The 18334-nt window shown below is 35.1% G+C and overlaps 2 protein-coding genes across 3 annotated transcripts; one reads left to right on the plus strand and one right to left on the minus strand.

Moving 5' to 3' along the window:
* The first annotated feature begins 351 nt into the window (after nt 1-351).
* LOC135611230 (protein LOW PSII ACCUMULATION 1, chloroplastic-like) lies at nt 352-2349 on the plus strand. Of its 2 annotated transcripts, XM_065106752.1 has the most exons (5): nt 352-640; nt 864-1439; nt 1504-1554; nt 1629-1797; nt 2090-2349. In XM_065106752.1, the coding sequence occupies exons 1-4, from the start codon at nt 432-434 to the stop codon at nt 1768-1770; spliced, it is 978 nt and encodes a 325-aa protein (XP_064962824.1). In that variant the 5' UTR covers nt 352-431; the 3' UTR covers nt 1771-1797; nt 2090-2349. The 2 variants fall into 2 exon arrangements, with proteins under 2 accessions (XP_064962824.1, XP_064962823.1); XM_065106751.1 differs by lacking the exon at nt 2090-2349 and having other exon boundaries at nt 1629-1919.
* Nucleotides 2176-17635, minus strand: LOC103982356 (sterol 3-beta-glucosyltransferase UGT80A2). The gene is made up of 14 exons (XM_009399268.3): nt 17397-17635; nt 15892-16073; nt 15371-15613; nt 14603-14714; nt 14339-14509; nt 10613-10676; nt 10378-10435; nt 9188-9365; nt 8553-8683; nt 6689-6791; nt 6519-6595; nt 5342-5389; nt 5109-5258; nt 2176-2599 (listed from the first exon to the last, which is right to left on the minus strand). The coding sequence occupies exons 1-14, from the start codon at nt 17458-17460 to the stop codon at nt 2420-2422; spliced, it is 1761 nt and encodes a 586-aa protein (XP_009397543.2). The 5' UTR covers nt 17461-17635; the 3' UTR covers nt 2176-2419.
* Between the last annotated feature and the right edge of the window lie 699 nt (nt 17636-18334).

Consider the following 18334-nt stretch of genomic DNA (forward strand, 5'->3'; position numbering starts at 1 on the left):
ATTAAAAAGGGCGTTTTTTTTTTTATATTTACCCTTCTAAACTATATATATATATATGTATATATTTATATACATATATATATACACATATATATATATATATACATATATATATATATATACATATATATATACATATATACATATATACATATATATATATACATATATACATATATACATATATATATATATATAGATATATACATATATATATATATATATATATATATATATATATATATATATAGTTTATAGGGGTAAATATAAAAATAAGAAAATATGAAGGATATATGTGTAATTTTTCCAGTAAGTCGCACACTGCTATAATATGAGCCACGGAATGGCGTGGTCGAGCAAACGCCAGTCGTGGCTTCTTCACGGTAGCAGAGCCGCAGAAGTGGGAGGAGGTGCGCGCAACGAGAACGGCCATGGCAGCTCCGGCGCTCGCCTCTCTCCTCATCTCATGCCCGGTTCGTCATCGAGCCCTGTCTCTGGCGCCAACATCTGCACCTCTCGTAAGCGGAGGTGGTTGCTCCTCTCCTCGACCCCCGGGGGAGCGCCTTGGCCCGACGAAGCGGCGGCCCCACATCTTCCGCTGCTCGGCGGCCAACAAGCCGTCGCCTTCCACCGAGATCAGGTCATCGACGAGTCCACCCCTCTTGCTTCTTGTTTCTTTGCGCTCGAATTGGAAAGATCCGAATGATTGCTGTTAGGGCTTATTTATGTCTTGGTAACTAGCGTTACGTCTCCTGTCTTTCTGATTTCAACAAGAATTATAGTAATGTCACCCTGTTCTTCAATTTCTCGGAAAAAAGAGGTCTTTTTTTTAGATTTAAATTTCGTTTTTTTTTTGTCTCTAGTTCAACAGCCAAGATAAGAAGTGAAGTCCTCTCACCATTTCGTTCGGTGCGGATGTTCTTCTATCTTGCGTTCATGGCAAGTGGTGCTTTGGGAGGATTGATTTCCATCACGCGGTTGGTTCCTGCTCTTGTCAATTCGTCAAGAGCCGCAGACCTCCCTGAGATTTTAAAGGGGTTTGGGATAGATCTCGGAGCAGTTCTGTTTTTTGCATTTCTGTATACGAGGGAGAGCAGTGCCAAAAATGCTCAGCTAGCAAAGTTATCGAGGGAGGAAAACCTCTCCAAGCTTAAGCTTCGGGTGGACGGGAATAGAAGCATCGCGGTCGGTGATCTGAGGGGAGTCGCACGTCTTGTCATTCTCGCCGGTCCTGCCTCGTACATTGCTGATTCCTTCGCCCGTAGCAAACCTTACACGGATGGACTTGTGGAGCGAGGAGTGCTCGTCGTTCCTTTTGCTACAGATGGGAATACGCCTAGGTTTGACCTCGACGAGACTGATGAAGAGGATGAGGCGATCGTCGACAAAAAGAAGAGGCTGTGGCGGCTGAGTCCTCTTTACACTTCTGAATGGGCCAAGTAAGGGATATTAATTCGGGCCAAACATATCCTTTTATCATTCTTATATTTGCTTCATTTGCAGATGGTTAGATGAACAGAAGAAGTTGGCCAATGTCTCGCTCGATTCACCAGTGTAAGTATTCTGTCGTATGTTTGACTTGGTTTTTAATTTTAGCTGCTTCCATAAGACTCGGGTTGGATTTGTAGGTATCTCTCTCTGCGCATGGATGGTCGAGTTCGTGGGAGTGGCGTCGGCTACCCTCCCTGGAATGCGCTAGTGGCACAGTTGCCGCCGGTGAAAGGGCTGTGGTCAGGTCTTCTCGATGGCATGGATGGAAGAGTTCTTTAGGAAATCTCAACTTCTGTATATTGAATGGTAAGATCCTCTTCCATCGTTTATTACTCTGTGCCGATTCAGTGTTGATGGCTGCAATATGTTTAAGATGATGATATCTGGCACCAACAGAATCTAACATGAATGCCAAAATATTATGAGCATGAGAGTTAATAATGAATGTGATGCACGAAGGTAGAACAGCAGTAGTGAATGAATTATAGTACCGAATGATAAACGAATGAAGAGCAGACACATTGGAAGCTTTGATCACGAAGAATAATTTTACAAACATGAGATATAATGCTCCACCAACTTACTTTTCTGTTTGCAGGAAACAAGAAACCGTCATGGATTATCTAAGCAGAAAAGCAGGTGGGGGGGGGGATGACAAAACATGCACCAATCTAAATCTCCATCTTGACTTCGATGAACTTTGGTCCTATATCTCAAAAGATGAGCCAAATTTGTTGAGACTCTCCTCGTACTGAACATACATCGGATTACATCGAAGGAGAAGATGTGTTGTTTTAACAAAGAATACAAGAAATACGATACAAACTTCTACATATAAATTATACATAGATCACATGACCTCCAAGGCTGTAAAATTGATGACCGATGAATGTGCAGATCAGGTGTAAAAAAAGAAATAGGATGAGGTTTAGGAACAACCAAAGCATTTTTTCACTGGGGCGAGCAAAGGATCCATGAAGGCTGAGGATTCAAAAGTATCCTGAGATGATAATTTTGGAGGAAGATGTTTCAAAAATGCTTTCACTGCTCCAGAAACACCATCCTCGGTTTCCATGGACTTGGCCAATATCAAGGCATTTTCTTTGACCTATAAATTTTAGAGATTCATATAAGTTCAAATCTTATTTCACTGAAACAATCATACCGACATAATGTAAATATTAGAAGCAAAAATCATAAACCGCAACATGAGACAACTATTAAATAATGGTCATTGAAAGTTGACACGAATGCTAGTATTCAAATTCAGGATTGAATTTAAATATTAGCATTCACTCTTGAATTTGAATATTCATGTCAATTTTCACTCGTCCTTGTTTAAGTATTATCTCCTATTATGATTTGTATGGATAAAAAATAAGATTGAGATTGTACGAATCTCTTAAATTTATAGTCAAGGAAAATGTCATGGCACTAGCCAAGACAATGAAAACAGAAGATGAAGTTTCTGGAGCAATGGAAATATTTTTTAAAACATCTTCCTCTAAAATTGCCACCTCAAGATTAATTTTAGAGGAAGAGATTTCAAAAATACTTTCATTACTCTAGAAACACCATCTATTATTTCTATGACCTTTGCTAGTGCTACAACATTTTTCTTAACTTATAAATTTGAGAGATTCGTACGTACTCGTGTTTCTTCTCAACACTGTTAAAGCAATCATACTAATAGAACATACAAATATTAAAAGTAAAAAACACAAACCAGATAACACTTAAAATAATGAGTGAAAGTTGACATAAATGTTAGTATTCAAATTCAAAAGTGAATTTCAATATTAATGTCAACTTTCACTCACCATTATCACCATTATTTGAGTATTATCTCCGATTGTGATTTGTGCTTTTTATTGTTAATATTTGCATATTATTTCAGTATGATTGTTTTAGTGCTGATAAGAAATAATATTGAACTTGTATGGATCCCTCAAATTTATAGTCAAGGAAAAAATCCTGACGTTGGCCAAGGCCATGGGAATAAAGAATGGTGTTTCTAAAGCTGAAAGCATCTTTGAAATATTTTTCTCCAAAAACACCATCCTTTGTTTCCATGGTTAGTGTCACAACATTTTTCTTCACTTGTAAATTTGAGAGATCCATACATACTCAATAATGTTTCTTATAGGCACTAAAATAATTATACTGAGCAAATATTAAAAGCAAAAAACATAAACCACAATAGGAGACAACACTTAAATAATGATAAGTGAAAATTAACATGAATGTTAACATTCAAATTCAGGAGTGAATTTGAATATTAGCATTCACTCTTGAATTTGAATATTTATGTCAAATCACTCACCATTATTTGAATATTATTTGAATATTGTCTCCTATTGTGGTTTGTACTTTTTACCATTAATATCTGCATATTATTTTAGTATGATTGCTTTAGTACTGATGATAAGAACTAGGATTGAGCTTGTATGGATCTCTCAAATTTACAATCAAGGAAAATGTCATGGCATTGGCCAAGATCATGAAAATAGAGGATGGTGTTTCTGAAACAGTAAAAGTATTTTTAAAACATCTTCCTCTAAAATTACCACCTCATGATCAATTTTTAAAAATACTTTCATTACTTCATAAACACCATCCTTTGTTTCCATGACATTTGATAGTGCCATAACATTTTTCTTAACCTATAAATTTGAGAGATCCATACATGCTCAATCATGTTTTTTATCAATCTAAAGCAATCATACTGACATAACATACAAATATTAGAAGCAAGAAACACAAATCATAATAGGAGACAATACTCAAATAATGGAGAGTGAAAGTTGACATGAATGCTAATATTCAAATTCAAGAGTGAATTCTAATATTCAACTTCAACTCTAAATACTAATTAAGGTTTTAAGGACCAACAATAAGACGCAAAATGAAGTTTGTATGTTAATTTAGCACCAATCGGATGCTTAGATAGTAAACATAGATAATGAGATCTGATTTTATGATTTGCTGCAAATAAGAAAGAGTCAATATCAATCTCAGTATGGCAATAAGTGGTTTTCTCTCATCTAGTTCTCATACTAGTCACTGCTGTGTTTTACCACAGAACCACCACCTATCTATTGTGACATTGTGTTTGTTTTTGATAAAATGGAGTTGTGATTTTTTTCATATTGAGGTATTTAAAGAAGAAATGAACAAAATTATAACACATGGCTAACAGAAAATATATGAATAGAAACAATAATGACTTTTTTGAGATGGAAGACAAACTATTTGACAGTAAGCATCCAAACGGAAGAAAAGGAAGGCTTATCAATCAAAGATTGTTAATAAGAAAGAATGAATAAATTTACTTCCATGATTATGGCATTAAAATGGCTGTTGAGCCAACCAAAATATGCAAAATTGTATATCACTGTATTGCAGACCTAATATCTTACTAGTATGATTATGTCAAGTACCAACAACCATTAAGAAAGTATATAATGCTTGTAAAAATTAACTACCAATCAGATTTTAATTCCAAGTCATATTTAAAAAAATACTTAAACTCTAAAAGGACAACTTGAAAAAGAACTATCAATGTGATGATAGGAACAAAAACAATAAATAAGAGAAAAAAGATCAAGTATATCCACCTCGGGTTTCATCATAAAGTTTATTGCATCGACCAACTTCTGCAATGAAAATTGATCGACAGGAATAGGTGAAGGTCCTAGTCCCCTAGCATGCACTCGCTCTCCCCAAAAGGGTTGATCACCGAAGAAAGGTATGATGGTTGTCGGACACTACAAAGCCATGGTTAATAAGCAAATTTTGTTTGGAATATAAGAACAGCGAAAAGCAAACTAAAACATATGAAAATTAGTACAGCAGCCTTAAGCCCAGCAGCAGTTGTTCCAGCCCCGCCATGATGCACCTGAGATGCAAACCACAACAATCAATTCAGAGGAAGACTCATAATTTCACTAACTAGCATTGTGTCTTTGACATTCTATATAACTTAGTATATTACTAATTTAGAGAAATGAATGTCTAGAAAAAAATAAGATTGAATTCAAACAGGTACATATTTCTTCAGGTACTAAAATTTGCCTACCTTACAGGCATATTTATGTGTAAACTGTGAAGTCCGTATAACTACCTTATGATGGTGCATTGGCACATGCATAACATTGTTCTGAACCCTCTTGTCCCTCGATAATATTAAGGACATGTTAGGAGCCAACATATCCTTCCATTTTCCCCAAAAGTACAATCTAAGATGGGCACATTTTCAAATTGGTACACTATGATTTCACTCGGATTGATAGATATTGATCAGTATTTACTAGTCTGGGTGAACAATGAGACCTTATGAGCGGTATAGGGGTGGTAACCGCTGTGAACCATGCTTACTGCTCGACTTCAGCCCATCACGTGATTGGTACCGAACGATAAGCCCACCTGATGGTAAACCCAGCCCTCAGTATTGTCACTAGATCAAGCTCCTAATCCTTGAGGGAAACACTGCGTGGGTGATCAGAAACCAAAAAGGACAGCCTTAGACAGAAAATTTTAAAAACAGAAGTCTTTTTCAGCGAATCAACCTTCTTATTTTCCTAGAGGAAAGAATTACAAAACTAATCATACAAACAGATTTCTCGGACATCCACATATTTCAAGCAGCTTCTGATATTTCTTGTTCAGTAATCTAGACTCAGCATTACATTGATTTATGTTTTCCAATTCGACTGGGTGCTTGGTCGAGAGAAAGGAAAAACACATTTAACAAAAATGATGGGAAAATCCCACTAATGAAAATGATAAGCTTTAGTAAACATAAAATCCTACAAATACACTACTTAATCATTAGTTGTAACTTAACAACATTAAGACCCAATGCAGCTATCACACAGGGTCATGCACAAGCAGACGCCTGCAAATCGGATAAATCCACATATTATAAGGTTCCTGCTTTCCTCAATAAATGTCATAAAAGATCTGGCTTCATACAACAACCAAAAGTAGCAATAACATATACCATAAGCGTTAAATCTGAGGCTTACCACTGCCTTGCACTGCAAGAATAGCCAGTCATGTGGAACATTATCCAATGAGTAAACAAAATCCTTGGGTTCTGCCACTGAAAAAAAAAAGGTATACTTTTGAATTATTTGTCGAGGCCAACCATCCAAAGACGAACAAATATAAACTGTAATATAAATATTATGCTTACAATTCCCAAGGCCACCCCAGCCCTTGTTAATGATGCCTCTCTGTTTAGTGATACTCAGTGCCTCCACAATAATCTCCGTCATTTTTTCAGGCTCTTGAACAGGCTACTCATAAAATATCAAAATAAAAAGTGAACAATAATGAAAAAAAAAATTGTAACAAAGGAGGACCAGGGTTCTTATGATAAAACATCATACACACTAAGAGAGGCATTGTAGGAGAGAATTTGTAATTGAGATGAGTCTGATGACAATCCCTACCAACAGTGAAATTCCATATTTTGTACACAGTAAAAAGTATCATGATAATAATACAAGTGGAGCAACTTATCAAGAAAATTTATAGAAAATAACATGACAATCCAAGCATTTGAAGATGACTATGTATCCACTATTGAATTAGATACTGGTTTAACAGTATTAAAAAGTTGAGACCAGTTCATGATATTAACAGTTGATCAGGCTCATGCTTAAATAATTTCAATTTTCATAGAGCCTAGAGCTTAGGAATTCAACTTAATTGCCACCATGACTATTCTTTGAGAAGGCATGGAAGAGTTTCCTTGCTGTAGTTTATCCCAAAAACGTTCTGACTATGGTAAGTTTTGCTTCTTTATGATCTGGTTAATTAGGGTTTTGGCTACAACACTAACCTTTGTACTTGCAGGAGCAAAACTATGACCACCGAGCCCATATTGGTGGAAGACACATGCATAGGGCTGCCCTTTTTGAGTTTCCCCTCGGGCTGAATGGATGGGTGGGATGCAATCAGCAAAATGATTTTCCATACTGCGCTAGACATTGGTCCAATCTAACAACTTGCCATTTGACAACTTATCAAAAGGGCAAACATGTCCTTTATCATTAGCATATGATATCGTGGATAAGACCTCTTTTTTTCGTTCCTTCATCTCTTAATCTAAAACCAAAGTTCCATCCCGCACAAACAAACATGAAACTTAATAAGCCAGATGAATTTGCATTATAGATGAATTTGGAAGCTCCTCACTTTCATGACTGTCTTGAAATCATCATCGATACAATATTAAGCCATCCATCATATAATATACCCTTTTAGAATCATACCATTTTCCTCATGGACCATCATGCCATTACATTCCAAAAATATATGAAATTTCCTATAAAAAGATATGAGGTGGACACAAAAAGGGAAAGAAAGGATAAACAGAGAGACAGAATTCAATTAAAAAAGAAGGTGCAAAATATTGATTGCCCTCTGTACTAACTCAATCTTATCACCAAAGAATCACAATAATGAGAGTGACTTACCAGCACAGACTAATTGGTTAGAGTCAATATTAATATTCTAAATTACAAGAATGATAGGGTATGCTGCAACTTCTCATGAATAATCTTGATATCTAAAATCTCATATATGCAGTTTTTAATATGCCATATTACAAGATGGTCAAGTTTTGGATGAAACAAATCTGGCCAACCCAAAAAATCACTTTCTTTGTGTACCAAGAAATTAAAGCAACATATTTATAATAAAGCATACAGCATGTCTATGACACTACAATGACTGATATGCCAGAAGATTTATCAAACATGCTAGAGTCAATATAAAGACTCAAGCAAGTCAGAAAACCAACATAGAAATCTACTTAGTTAAGGTTTTACAAATGGTGTCATGATTACAAATCAGCACACCTACAAGAAGGATAAAATCAATACTATATCTACAGAAACTAATGCATAGTATGTTAATGTCAACTAGCATCGATGATTCTAAGAATCTTTTGAGGGAATGCAAAACAAGGTAAGTGCACTCAGGAAGCAATAGTACTTTGCAGATGCTAAGGTTGATAAATGCATAGTTTCTTTTGAGATGACTGAACTTACAAGGCTACCAAAACCAATATAAATAGGCTTTTCACCAGCTTCCAGCCATTTCACAAGTGATTCTGGAGGTTCATAATTTGATGCAAGGTCAAGGAAACAAAATCCAACCACATCAATTTTGGATCCCCAATCTGCAGACAGTAACAATAAAAAAGATTCAAAATAGACAGGTTTATGTCGAAGAAGAATTGTCACACTTGCCTACACCAACTATCAAAACGAAATATATTTTTACACTTATGGATAGTTACACATTATAACATAAAACATACATTACTTTTCTAAGGTAGATAAAATATTTGTTGCAATTGTTGTTCCTTTTGTTTCCTAATAGTGGAATAGTTCATATGACATACTTTTTTTGTCATGTTAATAAAACCAAAACAAAAAATTAAAAAAAAATGATTAGAGTCATGAGCCAGTTGCTAGCAAAAAATAATATAGAACATTAGAACATTTAACATTCAACCCCATACTGACCTATTATTTGAGTCTAAATTTGTGTTCTCATGTCATATCATCTAATATTTACATTTCATGGCGTAGTTTTTTTTTATGATTCATTCCATGATGTAGTTTAACATTTACAGGCAAACCAATCGATTAATCAATAGCCTCTTAATTTAAAGAATTACCTTTTGGTTTTGGAACAAGATGTGGGCTCCATATATATGCATGAGGTATGTCAGAGGCAGAATCCTGTGCACCACTTAAATAAGTCACCGGTCGCAGTTTCAACTTTCTTTTTCTAAAATCATTTATCATATCCCGTATTCCAAGCCAAATCATAGAATCGACAATCTGATACGAAAGCTGCAAAATAGAACAAAAATATTCTTAATCAGCAGAGAGCACAACAAATAGCTCAAATGTATACAAGATGCCAATCAAAACAAATTGCATTGGTCATTCCAATATGATATGCCCATTTTATATAAACTTTTCTAAAAACAATCCAGTTTTGATCAATTTATTAGCTTTGTAGTCAGAAATTGATTAGAATTAGCTAGAATCGATCAAACACAACCAGATTTAGCTAATACTAGTTGATTTGACAACCTCAGAAGGAAAAAAATTATAAAAGATAAGGAGAATAAGAAAATCGTTGTTAACTAAAGGCAAAAATATAATTAATATAAAATAGAAGAAATGTTGATATTATTTGCTATTTGTTAGAACCAACATATTTATCATCTACCACCATTGTAATATTTATCATCTAGCATCGATAAGACAGAGAAGGAAACGATACAAGAACAAAAAAAGAAGAAAACAAAACGTAGCCCTTAACCCTATATGGGATCAGGTATACCATGATATAGAGGAAATGTCAAAAAACACACAAATAATCTACATCATCTAAAAATGCACCTATATGGTGGATATAGAAGCTCCAAGCTACATATACATATTAATTTTTTTCATTAAAAACTATATTTTTATTTTTATATCCTATAGATCTTTTATCTTTTAATAATATTATTATTTTTTAAGAATTTTCTCTCGGTTGATACCAATCTCAGCAATATGGATACCAATCTAGTCAAATGTATCTCCCCAGCCCATACCAGGATTTGAAATCTATGGATAAAATCTCCGAAATAATTCAATAACATACTATAAAAATTATAAAACCTAAGCTGATGTCAAAAGCACAAATAAGCTCCTTGGACTAGCTTACATATACAATACTATACCACACTCGAGTTCTTAACCAGATTAATCAGACATGTTCAAGAATACTTTGATATTTTGATACACAAAAAAATAACCAACCAAGCAACATCACTTATTAACAGTTGAGAGTGGGAAATATTATTCTTACTCTATATCCAGCAGATTGCTTGACACGGGAAAGAGGATGCGGAAATTCACTAGTTGGTCTGAAATTGTGACAAATAATTAGATAAACACACTTCCACATTTAGGTTTAGCTAAAAGCCGATTAAGCATATGAATATTTAAATTAATAACTTCAATTGGAAGATAGGTAAACATTACCATAACCTAAAATTTATGATATGCTAAACCAGAATGAAAAAAGGGAAATAAGATCTCACGTCCATGGCATTGTGAAAATAATGTGAATTGGTATTTTCAGCGCCTCAGCTACATGGGTATGTCCTGAATAAGCAAATCCAAGTCAATGATTAAACTTGAAAGTCAAATTGCAAATTATGAAGGCAACTTCATCATCACAAAAAAGGAATGAAACAAATATAGAAAGAAATTCATCATCACCAATTGTTAGTCACACCTAAAATAAATGGTTAAACTTTACATATTATACGCATTTTCCTACAAGTTCCCATATTGTGCAAGCTCATCAAACTATGCCAAATATGTTCAACTTTCCCATGTGCATGTAATGAAACAAAATATTTCTATTTAATAAGACAATTGAATTTGCTTAAATGCTAAACAAGTAACTTGATTTAGCATAGGATTATGGAATCCAAACAAGCTTATAAACAAAGAAGAAAAAACTCAACGAAGCAGCATATAAATGCCTTTATATAGGGCCAGATATATCGACATTTCCCAACTCTGAGATTCATACAATGCAATGTTATTAGTCAAACAAACAACCATCAAGTTCTCATATTTTTCACATCAACGACAGTCATTAACTTGTTTACACTAGCATGAAAGACAACACTAGTAGCAATGAACATTGCTGCATAGTTAACATACTATAAACTCAAATGCTACTTTGGAACAACTTGAGGTCTTCAACTCTTCAAGATATTATTTTAGACAAAATAGTTGGTAAATGTCAGTAGCAAAGCTTAATAATGCACCTAAGCTTTGAACCACAGCTAAAACTTCATTTTTGTTCTTGTATGTGAGTATGCCATTAAAGATGATATCAACTTGTTTTTCAATCATTAAGGATGCAACAAATATGAAATTTAAGACCCTTGCATAATGATGGCAATTCCTTGCAAAGAAAATATGAAAGACAATCTTCCTTCAAAAAACCATAAAAAACACGAATCGTGAAAAGGTATCTTGTAGCTTGATTGATTAGTCAAATAATGATATAATCCATACAACTTCCACTATGTCTTGCATCATCTTGATGATTTGATCAAGGAAATATTTCCTTAACAAAGATTTATCAAGGTATCTTTAGTTTTATCGAATCGATAAAACATCAACTTAGCAACAAGAAAACTAATAACCTTTCGTTAATTACAACATGTATAATTAAATTATCATGACAAGTATGATAATTAATGATTGTTTAGTTCCCATATATAACTATAATAAACACTTTAATTTTTTTCTGTTCCGATTAATAGTGGCTTAGTTCCCATAGGTAATTATGTTATTCCATCTTTCAAAAGATTAATAAAGAATTGAATCAAAAAATAGGAAGGAAAAACACAGGATTGGTAGAGAACAATTTTCTGAAAATATGCAAATCCTGTAGAATATGCTCATATTCCATTAGGAATCATACCGTAGTCATATTCTATTGAACTATTTATTGTTGCTAGCCAAACATCACGTGAACTGTATAAAGCAATCTTTATTATACTTATAAGTGCTACTTGCTAGGAGGTTGAGCCTGACCTTTGTCTTTTGTTCCACCTCCAGAGTTAGTTCCCATAAGGGGGAACATTATAAATTAGTGTTTGTAAAAATCCGTAACTTATTTAACATGACTCCCTCCTAGTTCACCATTAGTTTAACTCTTACTTCCCTAAAGACAACATAAACAAATTGAATGAAGAGTCATCACCATGATACTCTCCCCAACCCATTGTATCTTTGCAACTATGCCCCAATAACTATTCGCCAAAGTAGCTAGCATAACGGGGTTTGATTTGAAATTTCAAATCATAAGATTTCTCCATTGTCAATTTTTTTCCATTTACAAAGTGCTTAATGTAGTTCTCACTACTTATTAAACCATTCATACATTAATGAAGAGAGTGGACCGTGTTCCTTTAGACCTAAGAAGCATAGACACAGACATGGGACACTGACACAACACGAACACAACAACACATCATTTAAAAAAAAAATAGGATATAGACACGGCAAGGACACTTATATATATATATATATATATATATATATTATTTACATGAGTTTTATATATTACTCAAATTATTATATTTTACAATTTAACAAAGTTATTATAACAATTATAGTTTATACAATTTACAGTTTATTCAAATTATTATAGTAATTTAATCAGGGATTCAGAAGCAGTAAAAAACTCAGATAAAAAAAAAGATAGGTTACTAATATGTTAACAATTTAATCAGAAGTAGTAAAATAACTAAGATTAAAAAAAATAAAAAATAAAATAGGTTAATAATATGTTAATAGTTTAATCAGAAGTAATAAAAAAAACCCAGATTAAAAAATCAAAAAGAATAAAAAATAATTATATGTTAATAATATCTTTAGCAGTAAAAAAAGCTAAACATTAGTATACGTTAAACCTTTGGCTTGCGACGCCACATGACTGAGGAAGAAGCTTTATAAAGGGGCGACAATAGTGCACGACTCTGCTTCTGCAGACGGGCACTCGGGACGGATGGTCCTATGGCAGCGTGTGACTTCACCTCTGTAGAGGGGCACTCGGGGTGGATGGTCCGACGATAGCATGCAACTCTGCCTCTGCAAAGGGGTGCATGGGGTGGATGGTCCCACGATGCACAATGGCAACGCGTGACTCTACAGAGAGGCACTCAGGGCGGATGGTCCGATGATACACAATGACAACAAAGGGAAGGCTGGTAATGTGCTAGGGTTCAATCGGGACAAGAGGTATTTAATGCCAAAATCCTCCCTGAATCCGTGAGGAAGAAGGATTCTAGAGGTTCCCGACACCTCCGTACGTGCCATCGAGCCAGATTCTGAAGGTTCCTAGACGTCTCCACACGCGACCACCGAGTCCGACACACAAACGGCGTATCCAACGAATTAAAAAAATAAAAATAAAAAAAGACGCATGTTGAATGATGTTCGGTTGTGTCGGAGACGAATCTGTGTACGACACATGTCGAACACGGGTACATCACCCAAATCATCGTGTTTGTTCTTCCCAACTTTAGACCATGGATTATCAAGGTTGAAACCAAAACAACCTAAGGCTGCATACATTAACCCTTTCCAAACTCCACATTTTATTTATACAATGTCGATAATACTCCTCTATCAAAGGATTATTTTTGTCTCAGGTGCTGATATCATGTTGGTTTTGACCCTACCAATAGGAACAAAATGGAAAGGACTCCGTAGAAACCAAATCAAACACACCACATTGATCTACATGTCTGCATACCCTCATCATGGCACCAAACCCTATAAGTGCACTAGGGCCTCCCACCCCCACCCACGGTGGTACTTCTCTCCTCTTCCACCTCCACCTCCTCATCCTCCTCTGCAGCCACACCACCTCTTCTCCTCCTCTTCTTTCTCACTTCTAATGCCTCGGCACATATCAAATCCGTATCGGTTCGGCTAGCAACGATACCTAAATTGCATTCCTTGATATAAACCATGTAGTTTCTTCAATTTTAAGATTTTCGTCAAGTTTCTACAATTTCTGTTTTATTTAGTCTTAAATCTGCCAAATGTTTAACTTGTATTAATAAAACAGAGGTCTGTTTACTTAGGGTAGTGTTGTCATATATCAATTTCTATGTTCTTGGAAGATAAATAATGGATTCTAATAATCTCTATATGCAATAACAAAAACCAAGAGCAAAAAAAGAACCTATGCTACTTTCAGGTAACAATACAGAGATTCAGATGAAACTAACCATATGCCGGTGGATTTGCAATTATGGCATCCGCTTTGAAAGGAATACCAGTGTCGACATCAGGATCCTTGCAGGCAGGAAGTAATGAAAAAATGATTTCTTTAATCTGTTTACGTTGAATAGGTATCTCGGAAGGTGCAGAAGGTAAGAACCCTTTATTCTTCACCATATCTGGAAAATTAACAGTGCATGATATAAAGCAAAAACTATCAAAACATACATTCATTTGACTTTAATTAACAAGTTAAGAAATGATGCACATACACTCAGCAAGGACCTTTGGGTCTCCACCTAAAGGAAAGAATTCCAGTCCAGCAGTCAATACAAACTCCTTGAAATTTGCATGAGTTGCTAGTCTAACACGATGACCATAATCCTATATAAACATATTCAATAGTCACAATATAGTAATCTAAAATGTAAAATGTTAATATCAAATAAAGCAAGTACATATACCAACAACACTGTTTGGTTAAACACCTGAGAAGGATGTCCATTGTAAATAGAACTAATATTCCAATATAAAATATAAAAAAAAGATTATATTCCAAAATTTGTAGTAAGCACATTTCTTTCTGAAATTGAGAATTACTAGCAATGGCAACAATATGAACCATTTAAAGATATAAATTGATTATTACATGTCATGAGGGAATCTTCAACCAAAAACATCCAAAATATGTCTTTCTGAATGAGTTTCTTATACTAATCCAATAAGACAAAAATCCTTTTGGAACAAAAATTCTTAATTCATTTATGTCAAGTCCCAAGTGCATAAAGGGTGATCTCAACATACTAAAATCAAGATGAACAAAAATACATGAACTTTGGCAACAACAACATCATAAACAATTAGCAAAGTTTAAAAATTAAAAAAATAAATCCAAGATAATCTTTCCAGATGCTTTTATAATTTTACTCAGAATGGAGTAAAACGACCTGTTATACCGTAAAGACAAAAACCTGAAGTGAGTTACAAAATATATACTGATGGTAATTATTAGTAATACATCACAATTCGAGATAGCTAACCTGCAAGCGTTTTCCAATCGCAACAAAGGGCTGCACATCACCTCGTGTCCCAACAATAAGAATGACAATTTGCATAGGAGGTCGATATTGGAGATCTGTCGAATCTAGTGGCTCTTCATCAACTGTTTCACCATATGCATCCTCGGATTCTACTTCTAATGATGTAGCTTCAAGATTGCTCGGAACATCAACCACAACAGTTCCATCATCTTTCACTGTAGCAATTCGATTTAGCATCTTCATCTGCACCATACAAAGAAATAAAAAGACAGAACCACTGTGACTCTAAAAATTTATGTTTCAATTTTTTAAGCCACCAAAGGTCAAACAAGCCCTTAGTTAAAGAGATCAATGCAACAGTAGTAGATTGTCTCAACATATAAATTGAAACTGACTATGTGGAAACAGATGTAAAGTAACAACAATTTTGCAGCATCAAATGCTATATACTAAAGAAAACTCTTGTAATACATCAAATTACAACACACACCAAAAACTATAGGATGCCAAGAGGCTCAAACCTTCTGTTTATCAGAAATCTTATCATCAAACAATTGAGCTGTTGGATCATCATGGGGAATACTTTGCTTTCGTCTCTCAGTCTTTGACCTTTCCAGATTTGGCTTGACTGGGGTTGTTTCTAATCTTTCAGGACAGTTTGTTCCTCCAGGCATCGTATTTGCCCTAGGAAGACTTCTGTCAACTAGAAATGGCAAAAAAAAGAATTTAGACATTGCACAATAATACAAAAGAAAATTTTGACTTCTTGGACAGTAGAAAATCAGCTGATTCATGTTACCACAAGTTTGGCATATACAGAAAGCAGAATCAATTAATAATTCCAGCTTCATTTTAAGCAATCAAAACTAGAATAATCAAGATGTAATGGCGATGATTAAAAAAATGTTATTTGAATTTCACTGTTTATAGAATGACTCTAGAATTTATTGAAGTACAAGAATTCATTTCATTTTTGTAACTAGTCACAAAACTAGCTTCTTCTGAACATAAGGCCCAGAGACTCTCGACTTGAAAAGCTATATATTTCAAATGAGAACCTTACATTATGCTTCAAATCAAAGAGAAACATCTGGAGTTAAAATTGAATGTCCAAGGGCCATAAGTTTAAAGTTTCTCAAATCACGAAAGGCAACAAAGATGTGATCACCACTTGCTAGCAACTGACTTGCACTGGAGCAATAAAAATTTCACTATAATGATTAAGCAACATATAATATATATATATATATATATATATATATATATATATATATATATATATAAAACTTAATAAGCTTTGGGTCTTTGCTAACGTAGAGTTGTTCACACATCTCCTGCAGAGGACAATGGTAGAAACAACAAGAGACAACTCTAAGTGAACCGATAATTTCTTTAAAAAAATCTAATATGTCTCTAGCCTGAGAAAGAACAATGACAAGAGATGGGGGAAAGAATCAAAGAACTAATACATTGTTTTTCTATAGATACAGGGGACCACATCATGAAGAAAAATGGAAAAAAAAAACAACTTGGTAAACCTTCTTAAACTAGTACCAGCAAAGATCCAGCGCTAAAACCGAACCCACAATTGCAATAACGATCGCTTTCAATGCACCGTATGGTTAACCCTTTAGGTTCATTGCAATAGAGTGATTCTTGGACAACTTCCTCTCAGTTACTTGTCCGCTCAACAGTGGGGACATAAAACCAGTCCAGAATTCCCCATCTGGCCTGAATCAGCAAACTTCACTCTTGAGATCCGCCGTTCCTCAAAACGCATCAAAAGGACCGATTCTCTAATCTGAGATCACATTCTCATACTAATTAGAAGCTTCCATTTTCACATCCAACCCAACCCAAAACACCCCCGAAACAAGATCCACAGGTTCAATCACTCAAACGCCCCCTGGCATAACCCACCGCATCGCATGTGCGGCACCAGACAACCCCCGAATCCGAACCCGACCTACAAGAGGCTGAGGCAAGAATCGAAAGAGTCGAGAAAATGAAAGCTCCCGAGGATTACCGGCGGGCGACGAGACCGATCCGTTGCCGTTCATCTCCTCCACGCCGCTGCCGTTCTCCTCCATTCTTGCCCGCTTCTTCACGGAACTTCTCGCAGCCGGAGAGAGTGAGCGGGTAACGGAGAGAGAGGAGGCGGGATCTGATGCTCGCCGAGGAAATCAGGGAGAAGGGCAAGAAAGACAGGCGAAGTCGAAGGGGATCGGACTCGTGTTTCTTTATGCCTTATTTTGGCCTGTGGGTGGCGACAGCGAAGCACCCACGTGGTAGTAGAGTTCCGACGGCGTGGATAAAAAAGGAGGCGCCCCGCTTCGGACACCTGTCCACAAATCGGGTCGGATCTCTAAACGGATTCGATAGCAAATTATTAATTCTCCTATTATTTATAATTATCATAAGATTGTTTAATTTTTCTATTATTTGTTTTGTTAATGAGTATCTCAAAAAATCAAAATTAATTAAAAATAGTAATATACTTGATATAATCTACAGAATTTTGTAAGAAAAGAAGTTTTCTATATCTCATGTCATTCCTAATCAAATGTTACAATACAAGTATATACACATGATGTTATAATTTGATTGTGAATTATGCTTGGGTGAAGGAATGATTATGAGTTTGATCAATCGCTTATTTAATAACGAGAAACTTGCATGTACCAATTAGTCATTCATATGAGTAATTCATGAGTCGAAACACATTATGATGCTCATGTTCTTCCTAACTCTCCTTCCTCCTCTTTTGTATCCCTCAACTCTCCTTCCTCCTCTTTTGTATCCCTCGCATCAAAAACAACGATTATGTGATCTGTTTAACCTACACAACTGTTGGTCCGAATAAATGGGAAGCAAAACATCATAGGATCGTCTGTGATTGATCACTCATCGAGTTTCTTCGGATCGAAATGAGCATCCTTCCTATTGCGAATGCTACAATTGCAA

Source organism: Musa acuminata, chromosome BXJ2-4 (assembly GCF_036884655.1).
Source record: "Musa acuminata AAA Group cultivar baxijiao chromosome BXJ2-4, Cavendish_Baxijiao_AAA, whole genome shotgun sequence".
NCBI classification, from domain to species: domain Eukaryota; kingdom Viridiplantae; phylum Streptophyta; class Magnoliopsida; order Zingiberales; family Musaceae; genus Musa; species Musa acuminata.